This window comes from Kogia breviceps, chromosome 8 (assembly GCF_026419965.1).
Source record: "Kogia breviceps isolate mKogBre1 chromosome 8, mKogBre1 haplotype 1, whole genome shotgun sequence".
Taxonomy (NCBI): Eukaryota; Metazoa; Chordata; class Mammalia; order Artiodactyla; family Physeteridae; genus Kogia; species Kogia breviceps.
The window spans coordinates 18,946,889-18,971,805 of NC_081317.1; the positions used below are offsets into that span (position 1 = coordinate 18,946,889).

At 46.0% G+C, this 24,917-nt stretch overlaps 1 protein-coding gene across 10 annotated transcripts in view; it reads left to right on the plus strand.

Moving 5' to 3' along the window:
* The window catches only part of TNC (tenascin C), a 94,861-nt gene that overhangs the window by 62,046 nt on the left and 7,898 nt on the right, over positions 1-24,917 (plus strand). For 5 of the 10 annotated variants that reach the window (XM_067040878.1, XM_067040880.1, XM_067040884.1 and 2 more), the window contains 8 exons: positions 7,570-7,842; positions 13,493-13,615; positions 14,758-14,901; positions 16,741-16,860; positions 18,665-18,808; positions 19,576-19,706; positions 22,991-23,123; positions 24,725-24,876. In XM_067040878.1, coding sequence (XP_066896979.1) covers positions 7,570-7,842; positions 13,493-13,615; positions 14,758-14,901; positions 16,741-16,860; positions 18,665-18,808; positions 19,576-19,706; positions 22,991-23,123; positions 24,725-24,876 — 1,220 coding nt within the window. Of the gene's footprint in view, positions 1-5,724; positions 5,998-7,569; positions 7,843-13,492; positions 13,616-14,757; positions 14,902-16,740; positions 16,861-18,664; positions 18,809-19,575; positions 19,707-22,990; positions 23,124-24,724; positions 24,877-24,917 lie in introns of all 10 variants that reach the window. The other 5 variants (XM_059071066.2, XM_067040879.1, XM_067040885.1 and 2 more) reach the window with 2 other exon arrangements.

Here is a 24,917-nt window from a genome sequence, read left to right on the forward strand (position 1 = left end):
TCTGGAGTTGCTCTGTTTGTTTGTATAGAGTTAACCTGATGTGCTTTGGTTAAATTTCCAAACCATCCTTTCATTTGATCTTGAATGATCTTTTCCAGTTCCCATTATTGTCTGCCTGTGGTCTTTCTAATCAAAGTTTGCCCATGTCTTATTCAAAGGGGTGTGTGCCTGCCATTACTGTTTTCCTTGGTCAGAACAATCTACATTCTCTTTCTCTCCACCAAGATTTTAAAAGTAGTGTCACTAGCAAGCAGAGAAAAAGACCCCAAAGCACACCCCAAGTCCCATACGAGAGGACCCAGCAGTCTCATCTTGTTCTTGAGACTTTTATTTGTCTGCATTCCCTACAGGCTGCTCTTTCTTGACATTTACTCTATCAAGCATGTTTTGTCATCCACTGACATCTGTCACAAAGTGTCAGAGTCTTCCTTTCATCTGTCATCTTGTTCAAATCTTGGTGCCTGTGGTGAGCATTCAGAGTATTAAGTTTTTGAAAATGTCTGTCTTTCCTGGAAGCAGACAACATGTCAAGAAATTGTTTCAAAGGGTTAGAAGTGGTAAAAGAAAAACATCCCTAGCTTGCATGCAACACTGACTGGACCCTAACTACCATTCTCTGAGTTTTCTTCTTGCATCTCGCTTTTCAGCTTGGTTGCATCCTCTGGGAGACAGCTAGAGGTTAAGCTGACCTTGAAAACCCAGGTCTTATTGGGTTTTGGCAATGCCAGTCTCTGTCTGGTAGCATGAAAAGAGTCCTAACATGCGTCCTTAATTCGGGAGATTCCTTCCACAGCAAAATATAAGGAAAAAGCAGACAGAGTCCCATTTGAAGGGTTTCACGTTTTCTGTGGTTGAGGTAATTTGCCAATGCTGTACCTGAAAATTATGGCATCGATAGCTTCTCAAACTAATTGCTAAGGAGGAAATCCCATGCCATTACTTACGGCTATCCTCTGCTTCTGAGCCAGATTCATTTGTCCTTAGAGACTGTATGGCATTGAGTTATGCTGTGCAGTTGTCCAGTTAAAGTTTATCCAGATGAGCTCCTTCTTTCCTCCAAATACTGGAGCTGCAGCCAAACAACACCCGAGTCCTTGGAAGAAAGAGTCTGCTTCTTCCCAACCCTAAATCCTGATCCTAGTATCTCAGTCCTTCAGGACTGTTGCCTCTCTCTAAAATACAGTCTGGGTTGAAGTTATTTTAATGTTAGTATTATTTGGTAAATGTGCATTTAGGTGACCAGACCATATACATCCCAGTTGAAACTAGCAGTATAGGCCCCCTACATTAAAAATGAGTTGTTCTCATCACTGATTATCTAGATTTTAAGGGACAAGAGAAACTTAACCTCAGTGGAACCATCCATCTTTACAAATTATCCAATAAGTGAATTTCATAATCAGAAAATGCAAAGTCTAACTTCAAGTTTTCCTTTAACTTTTACATATACCAGGAATTTTTAAATAGAGGACATTTTCACCTTTATAGTGTTTAGATTTTCCTATGGTGCATACATTTGGGTTTTTGACTACTACAAAGAAGTTCTCTCCTGTGGATATTCACCTTTAATTTCTACAATCCACATAGATCATAGAAGACTAAATCGGGAAACTCCAAAGTAGCATTTTCTAAGGCATGCCCAGTGGCACACCAGCAACTTGAGATGTTCAGAGAATATTCCTCAGAAAAGGTATCCATTGATAAGTTTATGAAGTGCTGGGCTAAACAAAATTAAGTAGGTTTCTTTACAAAGCCAGCATTCTGAGGCCTTTAAAATGCTAGTACGCTTCGTGAATCTCTAGGGTGAGATATAATATTCAATATAATGTGAAGCTATCTTTTCTTGGAACATCTTACAGAGCTAGTGTCCCATCACAAACCTTAGAAAATGTACTCTTAATACATCTTTACAATCATTCATCTACTGCTACAATGGCTTCTTCACTTTTCTTCATACATGACCAGCAAGTGGTCACGTAATTCTACTTAAAAAGAATGCAAGTCCACACCTGCAGAGAAAGCAATATATTTTCTAACATTATAACCAGTGCAGGTGTGGACACAGCCTAATACACTACCTCTCTGCAAATATTTGGAGGGACCGATACTTTCATATTCTATGGCTACATTCTGTAGAAATCGTCTGCTTCCTCTCAGAATGTGTCTCTCTTTCTCTCTGCCCATGTTCCTTTCCCTCAGAGCCAGAGCCACTGTTGCGCACGCTAATCCTTAGCAATATTACCCCTGACAGCTTCAATGTGCCATGGACCACTCAAGCCGGGCCTTTTGCAGAGATTGTTATGTGTGTTAGGATTTCTTCCTCGCTGCAGGAGCCCCAGCAGTTCACAGTCTCAGGAGACGCACAGCATGCTCACATCACAGGCCCGGTGGAGAACACTGGCTATGCCGTTAGTGTGGCAGGGACCACCTGGGCTGGGGACCCCACCAGACCCCTCACTGCCTTTGTCGCGACACGTACTCATCGCTTGTCTGTTCAGAATTCTAAACTAGGGAAAAGAAAGAAAGAGGGTAGGCATTCTAAAGGGAAATTCAACCCCCAATAATAGTCTCATTCCATATGTAAACTTCTACATGAAAAGAAAGCAAATACTCTTGCAAAGAGAGACCTTTCACAGCCACTCTCAGGAAGTGGAACCAGTAGACTCAACAGTTGTATAAAACTGCCAAGGAATTCTGTGCCCAGTTTTATAGGCTGTCTGATTCACGGTTTGGAGATTCTGGCTGAAGAGTGAGTTCTAAGTTAGAAATGGCCCAAGGCAGGATCTTGTCCATAAGTCAAGCTAGGTAAAGCAGCCCATGAACTACCTGCCCCAGAAATAAAATAATTTATCTTTTTCTTCCAAAAAAGTAACTTCTTAAGATTGACATCTACAGCAGATTAATGAAGGTTCAATCTAAGATAGCAAATAAATCTCAATTTTAATTAAACCTTAACCATTCATTAAACGTGACTTCTCACTTCTCTTTGAATTACAAAAACAAATGGTTTTCTATTTCCTTTCCTGAAATTATCCGAAATCAATGGCAAAGGCTACAAATGGTGTCAATTTACCAAATCTCTAGCCTGAAAAGCCTCAGAAAATATTTAAAAGTCTCTTGCCTTCCACTAATGATAATTTTTAGGGGCACAACTTTGCTGGCTGATTTTCACTTTAAACCAGGCCTCTCTTGAGGTCTGAATTGCTATAAATTGCTATTTATCTACATAAGTAAAATACATTCGTAAGTTCAATTACATATTTAACTAGAGGCGGCATGGTTTCCTAGAAGAGTGGGGACCTTGAGATCAGGCTGTGTGGTTTCTAATCCTCACCCACATCTTTTCAGCTACATAACCTTGGCCAGTTCTTAACCTCTCTGAACCCCCACTCCTTTATGTATGAAGAGAAAATACTCACAGGCACCTCTGGCAGCCTTTTCTCAGGGATTAAATGGATGTGGTGCAATTTAACTGCCTGGCATCCCGGAGGCATTTTACAGTTGCTGGGTCCTTTCCTCTATCTCCCAACAATATGAGGAAAGTAGTGTTCTTAAAAATAAGCAAGGAAAAAAAAAAAAAAAGAAAGGAAAAAAAAAGCAACAGCCTAGATAGGAACAAGAGACCTCTGCAATCATGACTTTCCTATTATTTTTAAGAGAACACTACATGTTTTCATGTAAGATCAGAGAGTAGTTATGCTTTCTGTCCAGTTAGCTAATGTGAATTCAATCGTTCAGTCTTCAGATGCAGAACAAGTAATTCCTTAGTGGGGTGAGGCAAGGAGTGGCCATGACTAAGGACCTCACTGCTCAGGAGGGGAAGCATGGCCCCCACTAGATCCCATCAGGCCCTTATTTGTAGCCTCTTGCAGGACCTCCCATAGAACAGAGAGAAGAAAGGGAGGCTGGTCTTGGGAATCCTAGATCCAGTTACAGGCATTGTCTCAGCTAATCCTTGATGTGAAAAGACTCCGCATTTTAAAAGAAGCATGTTTTAAAAAAAAGAAAAAAAAAAAAAAGACAGCTGAACATAAGGGACTATAAATAACAAGCCCTTGATGGACTGATTAGCCTGACCGCCCTCCTTTTCATCAGAATTCTCTGCTTTGATGGCATGGAAGTGCAAGGAGGCCAGTTATCAGAGAAAGGCGCCACTTATCTAAACAAAGCTCTGCAACAGAATTTGAAACCCTTGCCTTGCAGACAAAGAGGCCTGTTTGCACAGTATATGTGATTTCATCTTTGTCTTTGATAGAGTTATGATTTGGGGGAGATACTTATTTGGTTAAAAAAAACAAAGCTTCAAGAAAAACACCAAGTGGTTCAAAATAAGTACAGGAAATCCAAGCCACAGCAAAATTTAAATCTCTGCTTAGGGGGTTAGGGCATCCATTCACTCGTTCTTTCAGTCACCAAACATCTCTTTTTAAACATTTTTCTTTACATTCCATGGATTAGACTCTGGGCATTAGTGTTAAGGTCATTTATCTCTTTGAATGCTTCCATTTAGCTTCAGTGAAAAAGCAGGCTCTAACCTAGAGGTGGCTAAAGCAGCCTTGGCCATGGAATTCCCATCCCCTGCCCACTCTGATGAAAAATAAACACATTCACCATGCCTGTGTTTTGTTTTACTAGAGGGGAGCCACTGGGCCTTCTCCACTAACCCTGCTTATGCCTCAGGTCTTGCCAGCACCCATGGGGTTGACTAATTGTTAGACTTTGGCTTAGGGTGTGGAAAGAACATTGAACCCGGAGTCAGATGATCTGGGTTGGATCCCAGCTCAGCCCCCTAGTGGATATGTGACCTTGGATAAATCACTGACCCCTCTACTTCCTTTGCTGCCATGGCGGAGAAGAGGGGGTAGTAATATCTACTTACAGTGTCATTGTGAGGACTTAATAGGATGATGGATGTGAAGCCTTGTGAACTGGGAAGTATTGACAGAAACCAAGCTGATGTAAGGTCATTCCTTGGGGAATACCTTGGCACCTATGAAATAAGAGTGCCTGGGACACAGATGTCTGGTGAACAAATGAACAAATAGTGACAGAACTTACTGAAGAGCCTGACTTTATCCAGGAAAATAAACAGCAAAAGAATTAGCAACTCTTAGTATTCCTTACTGGGCCATAATCATAAGTGGTTACATTCGGACACATGAAAAATCTTACCTCGTCCCTTTATCTCAGCTGGTGAGGATGTATGTCACTAATTGGCCTATTCAACTTAATTCAAAATAGGAACTAGAAGTGGAATGGAAACATACGAAGTATACCGAAAAGGAAGTATACTTTAAAAAATAAAATAAAACTGATTTCCTTCAAGACTACAAGTTAGTGGGAAATAGACAAAGGAGTCCAAACCCAACACGAGATGTTTGATTTTATCTGGAAAAATTCATGGCCTTTGGAGTCAGACCCAGCTAAAAACCTTGCTCTCTCACATACTAGGCTCTGTGACTTTGGCCAAGTCAATCAACTTCTTTGAAGCTCAGTTTTCTTACCTGTATAATGGGAATAACATCTATCTCATAGGCTTGTTGAGAGATTTACACAAGACAACATCATCTGGCACCCAATAAGCTCTTATGAAATATGCACTTTCTGAGTATATAACATGTTTCATGATTGATTGGGTATCTATCAGTCTTCGTGGAGACTTGTGCTTTTCCAGCAGAGTCATTGCTGCTAACCTGAGTTATTTTCATCCCTCCCTTCTTTCAGAGGCCCTGCCCCTTCTGGAAAACCTAACTATTTCCGACATTAATCCCTACGGGTTCACAGTTTCCTGGATAGCATCGGAGAATGCCTTTGACAGCTTCCTAGTAACGGTGGTGGATTCTGGGAAGCTGCTGGACCCCCAGGAATTCACACTTTCAGGAGCCCAGAGGAAGCTGGAGCTTAGAGGCCTCATAACTGGCATTGGCTATGAGGTCATGGTCTCTGGCTTCACCCAAGGGCACCAAACCAAGCCCTTGAGGGCTGAGATTGTTACAGGTATTTTGGCTCAATTGAGCCATTTTCTCCTCTTCCTGGCTCCCTTTCATGTAATCCATCTACGAGATCACCATGGTTTTAACACCCCTGTCCATGTTCCCTACTTAATCCATGTTCCCTACTTAATCCATAGATGTGGCCTGTTCTTTATGTCACCCCCCCCCCAACACCTTATCTTGTCCTATGTCTCTAACAAGCACTCCCCTTCTCCCACTCCAGATACGAGAAGGTCGAAATGTTTCCACTAGGGCATCCCAGATCCTTTCGGCCATGTCTTGTCTGTAGCTCTTGTGTGCTTACTCCACATCACCCTCCTCTGTGTTCATCACGGCTGGTCCCCAGCTACATTTCAGCCTTCTCAAAAGAAATATACCAATGAGTATATTTCAAAAACGTATTTACTACCTTTGTCACCTCAAAGCCTCAACTGTGATCTTGACAAACTTCCCAGGTGGGCTTGTCATTGGAAAACCAACTGTGAACTTATACTGGTAAACACTAATATCATCGAGATTCTTCAACATGGACTAAATCCATAATTTTCTCAACACTAATAATTCCTAGAGAAATATAGCATGAACAACTCTAACAGTCCACAATCTGTATTTCCCAAAGTCTTTCTAGAGATTACTAACTCCATATTCAAAGGTGCTTAGTGAAGAAGTTCCATGTTCAAATAAGTTTTGGAAACACCGAGTTAAACATAGTTTAACAGGATCCTTGACCACAAGGCTTTAGAGAACATTCTAATGTGCATGCTTCTCTCCAAGAGGGACTTACCCAGGCAATGTTTCCCAAACTTATTTTACAATGGATGGTGATCAAACAGGAATAGTTTGCTCTGAGTATACTTTGGGAAACTCAGCTCTAAATTTACCTTGACATTGAGTTTTGTCTAGTTAAGGCAATCCAAGATAACACCTTGGGTCTGAAGTATGTAGCACAAGAGGTTCCAAGTCTTAGTTCTACCATCTGAACGCTTACTGAATGGTTAACAAAAAAGCAGGCCAGTCAAGAGTAGGAGCCTTCTTTAGTAAAGCAGCTCCAAGAAAAAGACCCAAAAGAACGTAACATTTATAACATTTTAAAAGCCATTTTCCTCAGGATCAAGGGAAATATAATCAGTAGTATCATCATGGGCAGCTCTACAGATCATTAATGCTGGTTTATGTGTCTTTTCAAAAAGAAACGAAGGTCTCACGGAGCATGGGCACTCAGCCACTGGCGGACAGAGAGCAAATGTAAACAAGTTACTGACTTTGAACTTGTTTAATAATGCATGGGAGGGGCCACTGCTGAGTCCAGATGTGGATTTACAGAATTGCTTTTAGACAAAACTCACACATGCGAGCACCCACTTGGCTTGTATTGAATGTGTCAACTCCATCCTTCCCCTCTCCTAGATCTACTAGACATGTTCGTGTTGGATAATTTTATTTTCGGTATCTCAGGACACTTCTATCTCTGAGAGCTGGGGCGTCACTCCATATTGATACCCCCGCTGGAGAGAAGATCGCACGGGCTGCTGAATGATACTCTCTCTCCTCCTTCCACCATTTTCTCCCCCTCTAGAAGCCGAGCCAGAAGTTGACAACCTTCTGGTTTCAGATGCCACCCCAGACGGTTTCCGTCTGTCCTGGACAGCTGATGAAGGGGTCTTCGACAGCTTTGTTCTCAAAATCAGAGATACCAAAAAGCAGTCCGAACCACTGGAAATAACCCTGCTTGCCCCCGAACGTACCAGGGACATAACAGGTCTCAGAGAGGCCACTGAATACGAAATTGAACTCTATGGAATAAGCAGTGGAAGGCGATCCCAGCCAGTCAGTGCTATAGCAACAACAGGTACCGTATATAAATGGGAGAGAATGGAGAAGAGTTCTCTGTTCCTCTTCTCACAGGGCTGGGAAATTACAAGAGCTTCAGATGCAGACAAGCTTGTGTTTGAATCCTGCCTCTTGAGTATAGACTAGGGGACCATGGCTAAGTCTTTACACAAAAAGTATGACACCACTTACTTGATAGTGTTGTGAGGATTAAATGAGATAATTCATGGAAAGCCCATACAGAGGCCCTGGCACACAGCAAGGGCTGAGCAAATGAGAGCTATTAACATTTTTATTATTGTCATTAAGATCATCATTACAATCATTGCTTTTTTTTTTTTTTTTTTTAATTCCAAAGGCCCTTCCTTCTACCTATTATCACGTTTTATCCAGAGATATACTTCCTTGTTCTTTGGTCAAATGTTCAAACTATGCAGGGAATAATGAAGAAGTGGTACCTCCACCTATAAAGATTAATACTTATAAAACGCTATGTGTGAAATAGTTAGTACCCTGATCAAGAAGGAAAAAAGAGGAGGCTCGCAAGGTTGGCAGGCTGCTGTCTTCATGAGGCTCAGTCATTTTATTTGATACTCATAGCAACTCTAAGTGGCCCTGGAGGGAGAAATGAAAATCCTCTTCAATATGAGTTGTTTCAAGGAGAACGAAAAAAGATGGTTATAACATGACTGTTTATAATGGTAATACTGAGACTAACATGACTCTTTAAAGAGAAAAGGAATGACCTTCAACAGGTAGGGTGAATTCCTTCAGGAAACTGAGGCAGGTACAGAAATGGAGCATTTGCTAGAGAGCACTGCTTCGGAGGAACCAGGGGAAAGAATCACAGAACCACAGGCAGAGGTAGAAGGGACCTGAGAAATGCTGTAGCCCAGACTCTTCTGTTTGCGCATGAAGAATCTGTGGCCCAAAAAGGTGAAGTGATGTGCCTACGGTCACACAGCCAGATTTGGGGTAGAACCCAAATGCCAAGTTATTTTAATATTATTAAATATAAGTGGGCTAGGGGACAGATAACCAACGAATATACACACTTGCCATCTCTGAAAGGCAAAGAGCATAACACTAGCCAAAACCCTCCCTTTGTCCAGAGATGAGTTGTTGTTTTGTTGTTGTTGTTGTTGTTTTTGCGGTACGCGGGCCTCTCACCGTTGTGGCCTCTCCCGTTGCGGAGCGCAGGCTCCGGACGCCCAGGCTCAGCGGCCATGGCTCACGGGCCCAGCCGCTCCGCGGCATGTGGGATCCTCCCGGACCGGGGCACGAACCCGTGTCCCCTTCATCGGCAGGTGGACTCTCAACCACTGCGCCACCAGGGAAGCCAAGAGATGAGTATTTTTTGATGCCAAATTTCAGGACCCAATGAGCTCCAAGAAGCCACCTGTAGAAATCATACTCAGTATTTGTAGACGTGGAGCAATTCAGCCAGAACAAATACGCTCTTTCTTATTAACACAGACCCTATCCCAGGGACGTGGGTCCTTGTCTCCTCTTCCCTGTGGCTTCCCATAAAACAACTTCAGATCAGAGGCAGAGCCTGATTCTGACCTTGGTTTATAAACACTGCTTTTCAAAGTTTACTTCTGATCACTGGTTCTGTTTTGCTGATCTTTTTTTTCTAGAGGCTCCACAGTTCTAAAGCAAAAATGAAAACAAATAACCATGAGCTGTTTTTTTCTAAGAACAAGAGAAAAGAAAAGGCCCTCTAGGATTGCCCTTTCTTTGATTTTTTTCCTCTGGGGCCTTGTGTCTCACAGCCGAAGAGAAGTGTGTGCGTCGGCGTATGCGTGTACACACGTGTGCTCCGGTACTTGGCAAGGACGGAAGAGGTGACTCTTGATCACAGCAGACGTCCGATTTAACCTCATCAGCTTCGTAAAGTTTCCCTTTTGTGTTTTCATTCTTTCTCCTTGCAAACCCTTCTCTCTGTTCCTCTTTTTCACTGTAAAAGCTGCCGCAGGTTCTCCTCTCACTCCCTGAGCATGAACTGATAGCCCTGAGTGCCCCAGCGCCAGGGAGCGTGGGTAGAAGCAGTGTAGCTGAATGGTTAAGCCTGCAGCCTCTGGGCAGACCCCCTGGAGTCAGATCCCTACTCTAGCTCTTCCCAGCGATGTGAGGGGTCTCCTTTCCCCTCCGAGCCTCAGTCCCCTCATCTGGCCAATAGAATTTAACTCCAAGGTCAGCCATGAGGTTCATGTCACATCATAAATGTCAAGTATTTAGTTTCCTTGCCCACTGTAACTATATTAGCTAATATTATGTGTGGGTGATTGAACGTACATTTTATTTTTTAATGGCCCAGTTGGTTCGAAATTCAAAAGCTAAAAAAAAGGATATACACTGAGGTCTCTATTCTACTGTGTCCCTGACACCAGTTGTTCTATCTAGAAGCAGTCAGTACTACCACTTTCTTCTGAATCACTGCAGAAATATGCTATACAAACAGATAACATGAGACATAAGTCTGTGCTCTTTTTTTTCCACCTTTTTCTTTTGGCGTGGCGGTTAACATACTTACTCTTCCACACATTGGGGGTGTGTGTGGGGGTGGGTGGGTGTGTGTTCCTTGCTTATTAGTAGATCTCAGAGATAATCCCATATACCTTATTTATTGAACTATTCCCCTACTGACAGACCCTTAGATTACGGGTTGTTTCTTCCTCTGTCAATCTCTGCATTTGCAGTGGCTCCTCTTCCCCTCCGTGGTGTAAGCCACTTCTTCACAGTAGCCTGGGCTCCACTTCAGGAAGCCCGGAGTTGCCAGGAGCTTTTTTGCCTCTGGGGAGTTAAATGCCAACATGCCTCTGTATACCACTGGGACGGTCCCCAGAATAGACAGAGAAATAGTTCCAACTCCAAAGCCAGAGTAAGATGACTTTGTCATTCTCTTCTGGGGGTTCCTGTTGCTCACCTTGGGGGTAGTGAGGACCCTGAAACGCTTCTTTAACCTGCCCCATCGCCACGCCAAAACATACACCCTTTCCACCCCCAAAGCCAAGGGGGCAGCCCCTCTCCCAGCTCCCAGACTGTGCCCCCTCCGACTCTGCCTCACCTCTCCCAGCCAGGCAGCCTCCCAGCTCCCCCCGCTCAGTTCAGATGGACTTAAAACCACACACCGGACAGCTGCAATGGCATCGTGTCTGGGGACCCGGGTCAGCGGGTCTGCAGAGACACGTGCTCAGCAATCCCCCCTTCTAAGTGAAACAGGCTCTTTATGCCTAGTGCCTTTGCCTCTGACTCTCATAAAGTGTAAAACTACTGATTACAGAGCATGCACTTCCTGCCACACACAGCAGGGCAACTGACACACTTTACCTCACTGATTCACGTGGCACAGACAGTCTAAGTGCCACATTCAGCCCCATTTCACAGACACCTAAGGGGCTAAGGTGTTTTTAGCTAGTAAAGCCAGAATGGCATTCAAACCCAGGTCAGTGTAACTCCAAAATCCTTGCTCTCAAATCACACTGGCTACAACAATCGTCCCCTGAGCTTATCACGATTCACATATTAAGTATTGAATAAAAGTATGTTGAAGGGAGAATTTTTTAAATGATTGTTAATGGTCACATTCTTAAAGACATTTGCTCTAGATTTGGGGAGGCAACATTTTATGCAGAGAACAGACAGAAGTACTCTACATCCTGCTTGAGAATTTCTAGGAATTCCAAATGTTTTCCTAATGGAATTTTTATTGAAAACCAAGAGTCTTCTTGGAAAGAGAGACAGAGGCATTGCCTTTCTTGGGTCTCCCTAACTTTTCAAATAGGTATGATTTAGTTGTTCTCTGAGGCTCAAGCCTTCAGGTTCCTATTGACCATCTCTTCCGCTGTGGTGCTGGAGACCTGCAGGCCCTATTTATGGCAGAAGGACACACGCTAAAATAACAAATGGTCTTCCACACCTAGGAAGGTCCGTTGCCTAAAAATACCATTGACCCTGGAATTCTACCACTGCTGTGTCATTCTTCAGATGACACATGGCTATCTAGCTTCCTACTGTCACTTTCTTCAAGCACATCCCTCCGGGGTACATGGCAGATGAGGTTACTAATTCTCATGGTTTTTCAGCCAGGGCAGATAATATTGCCATTTTGCAGATGAGAAAATTGGGATCGAGAGAGGAAAGCTGTGGCCACAAGATACACTTTCTAAAATGTGCCAGGACCTGCCCCAGTGAGGTTCACAGAGTGAACGTCAGAGTAGACTAGCCTGGCAGAAAGAGAGCCCCAGTGCCTGAGTTCACACACCCCACGGGGTTTATTTCTCATTCTGCCTCATCTAGACCTTTCCTGGGGGCTACTACAAAACTCAGGCGCGGCCCACGGAAGAAAGAATCACGTGGGAAAGAAAAACAAAAGAGAGGGCCAGCGTGTTTACTGAATTCTTACTGCGTGCCAGATTCTGTGCTAGGGTTTCACATCCATTATCTCTGCCAGTTCTCAAAACATTCCTAAAGGTGGGCACCGCTTTTCCCACTGGAAAGATGGAGACGGAGCAACTGAGGCTCTCAGAAGTGAAGGGAACTGCCCCAGGTTGCGCAGCCTCTCCGTGGTATTCGGACAATCAAGATCTTCCAGGCTCCAGATCCCCTGTGGCTTCCAAAGATTTCTAAGGAGAGGGCAAAACCCCAGGCAGCCACAGAATCTGAGGGTGGCTAGCAGGTCACAGGAGAACGCCGTAGGAGGACAGAAAAAGACAGAAATGGAGTGGAAGAAAAGCTCCCCAAAGTGGGAGCTGTGGGTTTCAGAACTTAACGATCAATGTGGGATGCAGAGGGGAAAAGATGAGGAAATGAGTTCCCTGGAGACCTGAAAATTGTTTCCTGAATTCTATGCTTAAGCATGGTCAGCTGAAGAGGGCAAAAAGCTAAGCCAAAAAATACACAGGGAAAAACCAAAGGGTTTGGGGTTTGCAGGGGAGGCATTTACGTAGCAGGAACTGTCCCTCAGGCATGGCTTTCCCTCAGGTAGACCCAATATCCAAGGGGTGTTTGCTTTGGTGAAAGGTCTGAGGTTGCTTCTCTGGCTCTGGACCTCCGTCCAGTTCTGGGAATGGGTTTGTCGAGGTCAGTTTCCACGTGAACATTATTGCCAAGATCCCAGGGCTGTGCTCAGCTCTGCTCCTGGGACTTAGAAAGGTCATATCACAAGAATGTTCATTGGAGAACTTAGCTTCAGTTTAGTCCTCTGTAAAATGGCTACAACCACACGTCAGTGGTTTCTAAATGAGGGTTAATCCTTATAAACTGCACAGAACTGTACAATTGTCAAGTCTTGGTATCATTTAATAAAAGGAACTAAAAAGTAAAGATTTGGGAAAATGCTAAACATCAAAACTTAAAGGAGGGTGTATTCCAAGCTGTGAAACCCCTCATTCACCCTCACTTCCTTAGACGTCGGCTATGGTGCTAACATTCTTGAATGAAACCAAATTGCAGCTCTACAGCTCTGGGCCCCGTACCTGAATGAAAGAACAATCGTTTCCATCAAGTAGTAACTTAATCACAGATCACCACATTCTCCATCCTAAAGGCTTGGCTGGGACATAAGCTAGGGACTGAGTTTTCATGGATCAGGAATTCAGGAAGGATCGCTGATGAGCAAGATACTTAACCGTTTCTGGGTTTCTCCTGTGCTCTTTCCTCGACAGCCATGGGCTCCCCGAAGGAAATCGTTTTCTCAGACATCACTGAAAACTCAGCCACTGTCAGCTGGAAGGCACCCACTACCCAGGTGGAGAGCTTCCGGGTTACCTCTGTACCCACTGCAGGAGGTAGGGCACTTGGGGAGGGGAGAGGGAGGAGGATCTGGAGGGTTTGGGTGGAATAGTGAAGAGACCCCGATAATCCCATCCTCCCAAACATCGTGGCCAAAGAAAACTACTTCTTTGTATTTGAGACCATCTGGATAGATTTCATTTGTAAAGTGCTAGGAGACCCTTGGAAGAAGCTATTTTGTGAAGGGTCTTGTTATGAAGATCGTTTCCAGGCTCATAGTCTTAAAATTCTATGAGCTGTAGTTCCCCAATAATGTGTGCACACAATGACAGAAGACTCTAAATCCATTGGCCTTTTTCTCTCTGCACACACTCATCTGCAAAGCTGGTCTTAACCTGGGTATAGGTGAGGTGTTGCCTCTTGGTCCCCAAATCTGTCTGTCTCAGCGTAGGACGGGAAGCTGTGACTTAGCAGAGTTGGGAGTTCTAGTTCAGAGCACACGGGCTATAATAGAGACCAAGGGGGGTGGGGGGAGCATAGTCAAATATGTCTAAAGACATTCTGGGAGGTAGTGAGCTCCCCGTTAGTGGAAGTGTATACAAAGACGATCGTTGATAACCTCTTCAGAGAAATGCGGTAGCATCTCTGTGGGGAGTTTGGCCAGCTGATATACAAGCTCCTCACCAGCCCCCAATTTCTAAGAAATACAAACTTTGGACTTTTTCATAAATGTAAGAGTACAAGCTTGACCATGACCGTTTTCTTTCAATAGTAGAATCTCTGCTAGTAAGGGATGAGTCTATAGATTCTTTAGCTAATACAATGGATTAAATATATCAGATATACATTACATAGCAAGCTTCCCATATTCTTTGTGGGAAAAATAAGTAAATAAAATTGGTGCAACATGGCCAGCTCTCTACTGAATGGAAACTTGCCATTTTTAGCACATTGTGACCTCATGTTTTTTCCTCCCCTGGCTCAGTTTTTGGCATCTTCATGGATGGAAAAAACATTATACAAAAAAGTAAAACCTCTTCTCTTATGCCAGAGGGTAGGAGCAACTGAGAAGTCAAGAAAATGGTGTTGGATAAAGATACAGTTTCACTGCCAAATCGGATACACCCATTCTTGAGACAACTGTGCATAAGTTTCAGTGAGGTTCACCTTGCCCCATCTTGCTTGTACTGTGTTCTAGGTACACCCTCAGTGGTAACTGTGGATGGGGCCAAGACTCAGACCAGGCTGCTGAGGCTCTTACCTGGAGTGGAGTACCTCGTCAGTGTCATCGCCCTGAAGGGCTTTGAAGAAAGCAAGCCTGTCTCGGGGATGCTCACCACAGGTGTTTTTCTCACCTTCAGCATTATTTCTCATGATTCAGAAGCTAGAAAAAGAGTTTTTCTGTAGGAAACTCTCGGGGAAAGTGGGCTGGATTTGGTGCACCAGAGGTCTCATTTCTGGTCCGTCTGTAGCCTCTTCTGAGCTGCATCCTTAACCTCCCGGGGCCACCGTTTCCCAGGGTATTGTGAGGAAAAGAGCACAAGCTGGGGAGTCATGCTGACCTGGTGGAAATCCCACCTTCTGCCACTTCTAGATACATGAGCTGTCAGTTAATTTCTCGAGGGTCTAGTTCCCTTCCCTGTAAAATGGGTGCAATTCTGCTTCCTTTGCAGGAAGCTGTAAGAATCACGTGAAACTGTGTACGTAAAGCGTCTGCAAATATGAAAAAATGACTGTACACATGAATCCACTTCCTTCCCTTCCCCGAAAGTGCCACGACCAGTGTGAGCGCCCTTCCAGCAGGTGCTTCACACAGACGCTGTAAAGTAACTACTCTGGATCTGGCAGCTACTGTATTTCAGGCCCTGTTACTAAACCCTTCACGTGTAAACCCCATAGCTCTTATCCTTCCCATTTTACAGAGGAAACAACTGAGACCTGGGGAAATTAAATGCCTTGGGCAAGTCCATACAACTAGTAAATGCTGAAAGCAAATTTGAACTTAGGTCAGTCTGACTACAAACTCTGCATTCTTCTAAAACAAAGGATGATTTTCCCGTTATAACTTGATTTGTACAACACACTGTAAGGGGGGACAAATAATGAATTGCATTGAAGGAGAATGAAGTGGAAAATGTCTCTTCAGGCAGCCATGTTCCTAAACAATTTATCCTTTGATATATGAGCAATTATCCAGCCTAATCCGTTAAGGGATCTAAAGAATGGGCCTCACAGGAAAGTTTAAAAATATCCTAATCGTCTTAAAAGGGTTGCTAATATGCAATTCAAACCTCCTGTCTGAACCCAGAGTTCTGTCCACTCTGCGACACAGACCCTCGTTTCCCCCCTAGAAATCTTTCCTTCACGGGTTCTCCATGGCAACTGGTTGCAAAGTCTGGATCTGTTTCCTCCAGAGGCCCCGCTGTCCTCATCCGTTAAAGGAGATTCTGCGTGTGAAAGATGAGACAGGAAGGACCTCAGAGTGGACGGGGTGGGCCCCAAATCACTCTACCACCTCCTGACCCTCAGGCCAGTCATTTCACCTCTCGGGGCCCAGACACCTCATCTGTAAAATGAGCTGATGACGGCTGCCGCGCCCCCCATCCTCCCAGGGCTGTCGTCCTGGAGTAATTGAGTCATAAATGTGAACAAAAGGGGGAACTGGTCCTATTTAGGTTGGTTTCTCAGAAAGGGGTGTTGGGTTGTAGCAGTGGTGAGTTAAAAGGGCCAAGGCCCTGGGACTGTCCATCCCTTCTCAGTACAAGTCATTTGGAAATCATATTGAAAACTCCAAAGAGCTTTAATAGTCACGTTAATAACACCTGCAATTATTGAGTGCTGCGTCTAACACATTTCACACGCATCCTCTAGGTCAGCGGTCCCCGACCTTTCTGGCACCAGGGACGGGTTTCGTGGAAGACAGTTTTTCCATGGATGGCGGTGGGAATGGTTCAGGCGGTAATGTGAGCGATGGGGGGCGGTGGGGAGCCATGGACAGAGGCAGATGAAGATTCGCTCGCTCGCTCACCCACCACTCGCCTCCTGCTGTGCAGCTCGGTTCCTAACAGGCCGCGGCCCAGTACTGGAGTCCAGGGGCAGTGCAGACAGCAGAGCAGCTGTGGTCTGATGTCCTACCCCATGACCGCCCATCTCTCCAACACATCACCGTCTTTCCTTGCAGCTCTGGATGGCCCATCAGGCCTGGTGACCGCCAACATCACCGACTCAGAAGCCTTGGCCATGTGGCAGCCGGCCATCGCCCCTGTGGACAATTATGTCATCTCCTACACAGGGGGGAGAGGTAAGGTCGTGTCCAAGACCCTCCCCACACTGGGGAGTGTTTGTCCTGCTGTAAACTCTTGCTGTTCTCCTTTCTTTGTGCCACACTTGGTGCATGGTAGCAAAAATGCGTGGGTAGACTGAGAGAGTCCGGCAATGTCCCTGCGGCTCTCGACTGCCCCCTCAGAAGAGACTCCTGGGCTGGGACGGGGGCTGAGTGGGTGGGTGTGGAGGGGCCAGTTCAGGCGGTGGCAAGAGAGGTCCCACCCTTATCCCCTGCTGTACCACGGTTGTATCAAGGGAGGCCAGCAGGCCATTTAAGGAAAAGCAGAGGTTGCGTCTCCAGCCTGTTCCTCCTCTCCCGCTAGCCTCTTTGCCGTCAGAGTGAGTCACCCTCTCCAGGCAGCAGCCCTCACCTCTTACAAAGAAGGAGTCCAGAATCTGAAATCTTAAGCAGACTATTTTAGGTAGCTCTGGGGAGCCCGGGCTTCTTGGATACCACAGACGAGGCCCATTAGAGCAGACCTGATTGAGAAATCAGAAATTATTTTTCCTTGTCTTTGCAACCATCTGTGCTAATTTACTCAGTTGGAGATTAAACACTTGTGTGGGGCACCAGCAAATCAAGGCTACCAGAAGGTAAAATTAAATACAAATAAGAGAGAAGAGAAAGAAAGATTCCTTTTCAATGAGCAAATCCATACTTTTGTCATGAGCTAGACTAGAAAAAAAAATATGTTGTTATTTTAATCTCAAAGTATATGTGAGTTTCATATTTTATGGTTCAGTATTGTTTTACCTTCAGTAACAATATGAGAGGGCACCATAAGCTGTGCTGGGGCCTCTGAAAATCTTAACTCGGCCCGGGCAACCACTTACGAGAGCTCCTTGCGAGGACAGAGCAAAGATGGGGTGGGCCTAGAGGGATGCTTGGGTTTATTCTTTCTACTTTTCTATTTTTAAATATTCCCTGTGAGTAAACTCTTCCAAGTCAGGGGAGATGATGTTGTCTCACCTAAAATAAATCAGAGTATAGTTCGTGGGAATCATGGAAATTGTGGATGCAAGCGTAGACATTTCCTAGAGTCCAGAAGTGTGCGTGAGGCTGGGGGCGTGGGCTCATGACTGACGAACAGAGTGACCAGTTCATTCCGCTCTGCCCTGGATCTTCCCAGCTTTAGCCTTATGAGTCCCACGCCCTGGGAAACCTCTTAGTCCTTGGCAAGCCAGGATAGCTGGTCACCTGTGATTAAGAAGTAAGCACATATACCTGGGCACCATGGTTTGGGGTCCACCGTTGGTCCTGACCCAGTGGGACTGAGAGCCAGTAATCAGGCTCTGGTGTGTCTACGCCACCTGATTTTTGTGATCCCCCAGCCTAAAGATTTGACATTTGGCAAATAAAAGGACATGAGAGTAAGTGAAAAAAAAAGGGGGGGAGGGCAAGCAATGGGACAAATTAGATTTGAGTAGCCCAAGTCTTGGAGATGTTACCTGCAGCTCCCCTGTAACTGGGTCCTGTGCCTCAGCTGCTACTACGCTGTCCCAGTGGCACCATGTGCAAAGGTCTCCTGACCCCCAGGGCCCCTTCCTTCTGACTTTGTGGTGCCTGGAAAACTCCGGTACCATATGATAAATCCTTTGTATGTGAAGTGATTGCTCAAGAGAGAGAGGCAGAGGGGTGAGTCATCTCAGAAATCAAAGCTGCTTTTCTGTAGGGTCACTGAAGGTCTCTATGTTAGAAGGTATGTGTGCTCTTGGCCAAGTCCGCTGATGGCCCAGACAGCGGACTGGTAACTGCCACGGTGTGTATATTTCCTGTTTAGAGCCAGAAATCACCCGCACGGTGTCCGGGAACACGGTGGAGTATGCGCTGACCAACCTCGAGCCTGCCACGGAATACACGCTGAGGATCTCTGCAGAGAAAGGGCCCCAGAAGAGCTCAACGATCACCACCAAGTTCACGACAGGTGCAAAGACATCGAGGGCTGGAAGATGCCCACCCACAGCCTCTATCTTTGACAGTATCCCTCTCCAACTCCTATTTCCCCAGTCAGCTCCCTGCAATGTGATGACGTCAGGATCAGCTAACGTCACCGGTGCCCACTCAGTCAAGACCTTAAGAAACACACCATTTCCTTTTGCACTGAAACGACCTTGCTCTCCCCGTGGACTAGGAAATGATTTTAAGAGGAGGGCTTTTTAAGTGGAAAACCAGTCCCCACTGACCCTAAACCCAGTATTGAATGATCCATGTTCTAGGCAGGGAAATATTTTTAAGAGGAAGATTTTAAAGGCAAGTTTTCCTAGATGTTCGTTGGGTTTTTACACATTGAGATCTTTTTACAAACTGCAGCAAGCAGAGAAACAGAGGCAATGTCCTCTGAGTGGGGGTGAGCGCCAGTTCTAACATTCATCTGTCCTCTTCTTCAGAAACAGGGGGGCTTCTAATTACGTTCATGGCTGTGTCTTTCTTCCCGAATCCAACTAAAGCCAGCCAATATCCTGTTGGGCTCAGGAAAACGTGGCCCTTGGGATGAGATGAACCACAGAGAATGTACACGCCTTTGGAGGTCACCTGGTTCAACCTCTTCATTTACAGATGGGGAAGGTTTTGCCCAAGGTCATACAAGTCAATGGCAGGGAAAGGACTTGAACCCAGGCCTCCTGATACCCGGCTGGGGACTTTGTCCTACACCTGCTGACTTATTTGATATTAAATTCTTATCTTCTCCAGACCTCGATTCTCCAAGAGACTTCACTGCTACTGAGGTTCAGTCGGAAACTGCCGTTCTCACATGGAGACCTCCCCGGGCATCTGTCACTGGTTACCTATTGGTGTATGAATCCGTGGACGGTACAACCAAGGTATCTTGAAGTATATAAAACCCCCCCCCACTGCTGGTTGAAACATTTACGTGATCCTCAAAGGAGGGAAGAATTATCTGGATGCTGTTTCTCCTATCCCAGTGCAACTGAGGAGCTGGAAAAAAATTAGTAGGAACTGGACACCATGCCAGACCTTCTGAATCATAAGTTCCAGCCTCCCTGTCTCATTTTAACCAGACTCCAGTTTTGACAGCCAGCCAGGGTCGAGAACCACTGCTCACAAGACTTGAGGACGTTTTAGGATCTGGACTCTTTGTCCTTAAATGTTTTATCGAGCAAAGGCCAAAAGCTTCCTCTGCATCTTTGCCATATATCTCACAGATGGCATCATTCCATTATATAATGAAATATATATCACCATGTTCTTATGACATCAACTGTTTACAGCAATTTTTATTTATATTCCCTACCCATGATTTTTTTTTCTTCTACTTTTTAATTTGAAATAACTTTAGACCATCACACAAGCGAAAGAAATTTTCCAACCTTTACCTTCTAAACTTGTTTTTGACTTTTTAATTTTGGTCACCATCCTTTACATTTCCAAGATCTTTTACTTATTTTCTGCACATTGATCTTCCTTTTGCTAGCATATCGTTTGCATTTCCTGTTATCTTCTTCTCTTTATCTCTAAGGATATATGTTCTTGGCATTTTCTTCCACAGCCTACATAGTGTTTCCTCCAAGGTCTCTTTTCTGGTTTGCTGCTGTTTGGTTTGGTTTGGTTTGGTTTGGGTCTCCATCTTTCATGTTGGAGACTTCCACCAATGCATGCTGGTCTTTTTGTACTGGAGCCAAGAATGAACTAGCCGATTGGGAGGCCTAATTGCACAGACAGGTCTTGTCAACTATGGGGCTCGCTGTAGAGTGATTGGGCAAATACCCAGCAATTTTCTTGGGGGACTCCCAAGCATCAGGACTGTAAACTATTTCTCTCGAGCTCATCAGTCTCCTTGGAGGATCCTCTACCTCCTTCGAACCAGGCTGCCAGAAGCCCGGCTGGAGAAGGAGCCTGGGCTCCCACTGTGTACAAACCTTCACTTCTCCTGTTTCCAGTGCAGCACCCGAGCCTCTTTTGCAGCTGGGCCTGATGGATTTGAATCCAGAGTCTCCCCTCTGGCTCAGCCTCTGCAGGGAGGAAACCTCAGCCTTTCATCTGGGCCGGGAAGGACAGTCACCCAGACTGTTGGGGGATGGAGAGTGCTGGGGATCTGTTTATTATACAAAGTTTTAAACAAACCTTTGTTCAGCCATGCCCCACACTGGCCTTCAAAGGCACCTCTGCTTTTGCATACATTTCATTCCTGAACTTGCCAGGCTCTGCAGCATTGTGGCTGCACCCACTAGTTCGTTGGCTCCTGGCTTTCTCCATTCTGTGACCTCAGCTGTCACTCCACCACTCCACACTTTCCACTGATCAGATTCTGGTGACATCAAGTAACTGCTGCTGTCTCCTCTGTCATTCCCCTCATCCTTGTGAGTTTATACGTTATATCTCTTTTACTTTCATTTTAGTGGGTATCAGAAGCAAGTAGAGATAAACTGGCTTGTTCAACACGCCATGTTTAACCGGGAGTGGACACACATCTCTCGTTACCATTACGGTCCTTCTTGGAGTCGCTATAACAATGTGTCGCTATAACTCACTGTGTGAACAGAGGCAAGTCCCTCGCCTTCTCTGGGTGTCAGTGTTCACATCTGTAAAATGAGTGCGCTGAACTCCCCAGTCTCTAAGGGCGCTTCCTGGTCAGGCATCCTAGGATTCACTGTTTACCTGAAGTCATGAGTCTCATTTCGATCTACCCTGATTGCCTAGAAAAGAACTTCGAACAGCAGCTTAGAAAGCTGATAGGTAATTTTATCCCCAGGTAATTCAAGGAACCCAGCTTTGTACCTGATTCTTCCCCGAGGACCAGACCTGGGGGCCACACAAAGGTCACTGGGTCACTGGTATCAAATAGGCACTCACCCGGGTTTACTTCCCTGCACGTCCAGTCCCCAGCTTAATCTGTTTCACTCAAGAAAGTCAACCTGGTAGAGGAGGAAAGAGTCCTGGACAGGATATTAGGAGACAGGATGCAAGACCATCCTCTGCCACCAACAAATTATGGAGTGAGTGCAAGTCTTTTAGCTTCTTTGAAACTACTTACACCTCCGACACCCACCTCCCTCAAACCCTGCCGCATTGGAGAAATCAGGATAACTTCACCTTCCCAGCTGTGAGTATGCCAAACAACCTTCCAGGGGCCTCCACACTGATTCACTACTGCCCAAACCCAGTGCGCCGTGTTTGAAGGTGGTAGAAAGCACTGTTGTGTTTGGTTTACTAGGACTGCAGGTTGAATTCCAATCCCTGACACCAAGGTCATCTGCTAAAAAGGTGATTTCACAGGCAGTGGAAGGTAAAAAGAGGATTTGAAAAGAAAGAGGATCTCCTGCAGAACTGAAACCGATCCCCCTCGTCTGGACAGCGGCGCAGTGACCAGTCACAAACGGCGGGTGTAGTTAGAATAGGTCTACAGCAGCTGTACACATCTGCCTCTCCTGGACATCTCTGTTCTAGAAAAGAGACATGCTGGGTCAGCTTGCGCTGCCATCATGCCATGCCTCCTGAGCGGTTGTAATCATCTCCTGACTCAAGCGATCCCGAGTGACTATGCCTCAGAATCATCCAGGGAGCTTCTTAAATATAAATCTGGTCAGGCTCCACTTCTGGCTCTTATGATCCAGTCATTCTCGGATGAAGCCCAGGCACTGTTTTATTGTAAAGCCTCCCAGAGATCTATGAAAAAGAGCCATATTAGGGACCACTGACATAACTGGTCTCAAAGTCTAAACCTTTGCCCTTAATCACCAGATTAAGCTGAGATCATGGCATTCCCTTTTTCAAAAAACTTTCAGGAACCTCCATTCCTTATCATGATAAACGTCAAATTCCATAGCTTGGCACTTAAGGCCCTTTAGTCATCTGGTCTTTGCCCACCTCGTCCACTGCTTCCCTAACTGAAGTGTGGCTGGGGTAGGTCGTTGCCTCCTCACCTTATTTGAATTTGCTCTGCCCCTTCTGGCCCCAGGAGCTTTGCTCATGCTACACTCTCCCCAGGTCTGAAGCCCTGAAGTGAGCACGGAGGCTGGCACAGAGTGGGACTCAGCGGATTCTTGTTGAATGAAGAAACTAATGGATGGGTGAATAAGTGAATGCATCATCTGTACTCTGAGGATTTATGTGGCCAAAAGCTATTGCATTTTTCTTCTGCCCTTAGGAGGTTGTTGTGGACCCAGACACCACCTCTTACAGCCTGGCAGAGCTGAGCCCATCCACCCACTACATGGCCAAGATCCAGGCACTGAATGGGCCCCTGAGAAGCAAGATCATCAGGACCACCTTCACCACAAGTAAGGGGCTCGGGAGGAAACTGAACCAACCCTCCACTTCTCCTCTAACTGCTACTTTAAATGTTTCCATCAAATTTCTGAAAAGAATCAGTTCCTTGCTATTACCGGAAAAGCCAGAGGAATGTGGATGCGGGAGGTTACAGGCCTTGTGGTGACAGGGAAGGAGGGCCAGCGGTGAGAACAGCTGGATTCATTCCCCATCTCCACCACTTGCTCTGTGTGACTGAGGAAAGTTACTGCCATTCCACGAGCCTCAGCTTCTTCATCTGTATAATGGGGTCAATAACTGTCCCTTCTTCATAAGGACCTTGTGAGAATCTTTGTACTGTATTTGAACTCCCAGCCCAGTGGGTAGCCACTGTCAAGGCTCATTATAAGCTCAGTGTTCTCCTTCAGGCATTTACCAAGCCTGTTCATATTCAAAATCACCAACTGTCCTCCCACGAAGCTGGTACATTGGGCCAGAATTATCATGCCCAGTTTTCTGGTGGGAAAACAGAGGCTCCCAGAGACTAAACAACCTGCTCAGGGTTACACCTTGAGTTGGGGTCCGATCTGGGTTCAGGTGTGTCCCAGGACCAGGGAACCACCTCCGCACCTGGCCACTAGACCTCCTCTGCAGGTGGCCAGTGGGCAAGCTGCTCCATTGGTGAAGAGGAAGCATCCTTCTCTGAGGAAGGGAGGAGGGGGTCTTTGCAGAGCCCTGAACCTGGGTCAACGGAGTGTATCCCAGCGCTGTCTCCTGCCCTTCCCACTTCACTCTAGTCACTCTACACACACCTGCTGAGGGTGGGGCAGAGGCAAAAGCACCTCTTTGCCAGATCTCCCGGCGCGTGCTAGGAGCACAAAACAATATGAGTGTGCCCTAAAGATGCTCTCAGGCTAGGGCTGTGAAACAGACAAGCAAACAGCTGATGATCCAACCTCAGGTGAAGGTAAAGTACAGTGAGGAGGTCGGATCAGCACGTAGAGCCGCTACTGCCGTCAGTTCTCAAGCCCACCTGCTAAGCAGAGCCCCAAGAGCATTCACCGCTACCGAGTTTTCAATGTTTGCACCACATTGTTACACGTGGAAGTTCCCCAGGCTCAGAAGGCAAGGCAGTGGCAAGTTCAGGACTAGAGCCCTTGTCTTCGGCTTCAGAATCCTCTGAAGGGCCTGAGATGCATCCAGCCTGACAGGGTGTCCTCACCCACAGTGAGCCACCCCCCGGGCGCTAGAGACCCAGCCATCCCCGGCCAGCACCTGGGCGTTCACCGGGGGCTCCCATCAGGTGCTGCTGCCTGGCTGCTCCAGGTCGATCGTGGTCAACCTGACACACGGCCCTCACGGCGGTTCAGCTCTCCTCCCACTGGTATCACTGGTGGCTTCCATCACTATAAGGGACTGAACTGGGTCCCTTTTATACATCACCTCTAAGCCTCACCGCACCCCCCGCCAAACAGCTTTAACCCCCATCTTGCGCGTGAGAGAGCAGAGCCTCAGAGGGGTGGAGTTGCTTGTCCATAGGCGTCTAGTCAGTGAGCGCTTGAGCTGCAACCCAAAAGCTCCTGTTCCAGTCCTGCTCTGAGAGAGCCACTCTTTCTTTCTTCTTATGCCGCAGCTGGAGTCCTGTACCCATTCCCCAGGGATTGCTCCCAAGCCATGCTGAATGGAGACACGACCTCTGGCGTCTATACCATCTACCTGAACAACAACAAGACCCAGAAGCAGGAAGTCTTCTGTGACATGACCTCTGACGGGGGTGGATGGGTCGTGAGTACCATGGAGACAGACTCCGGGGCTCTCCGGCAGGG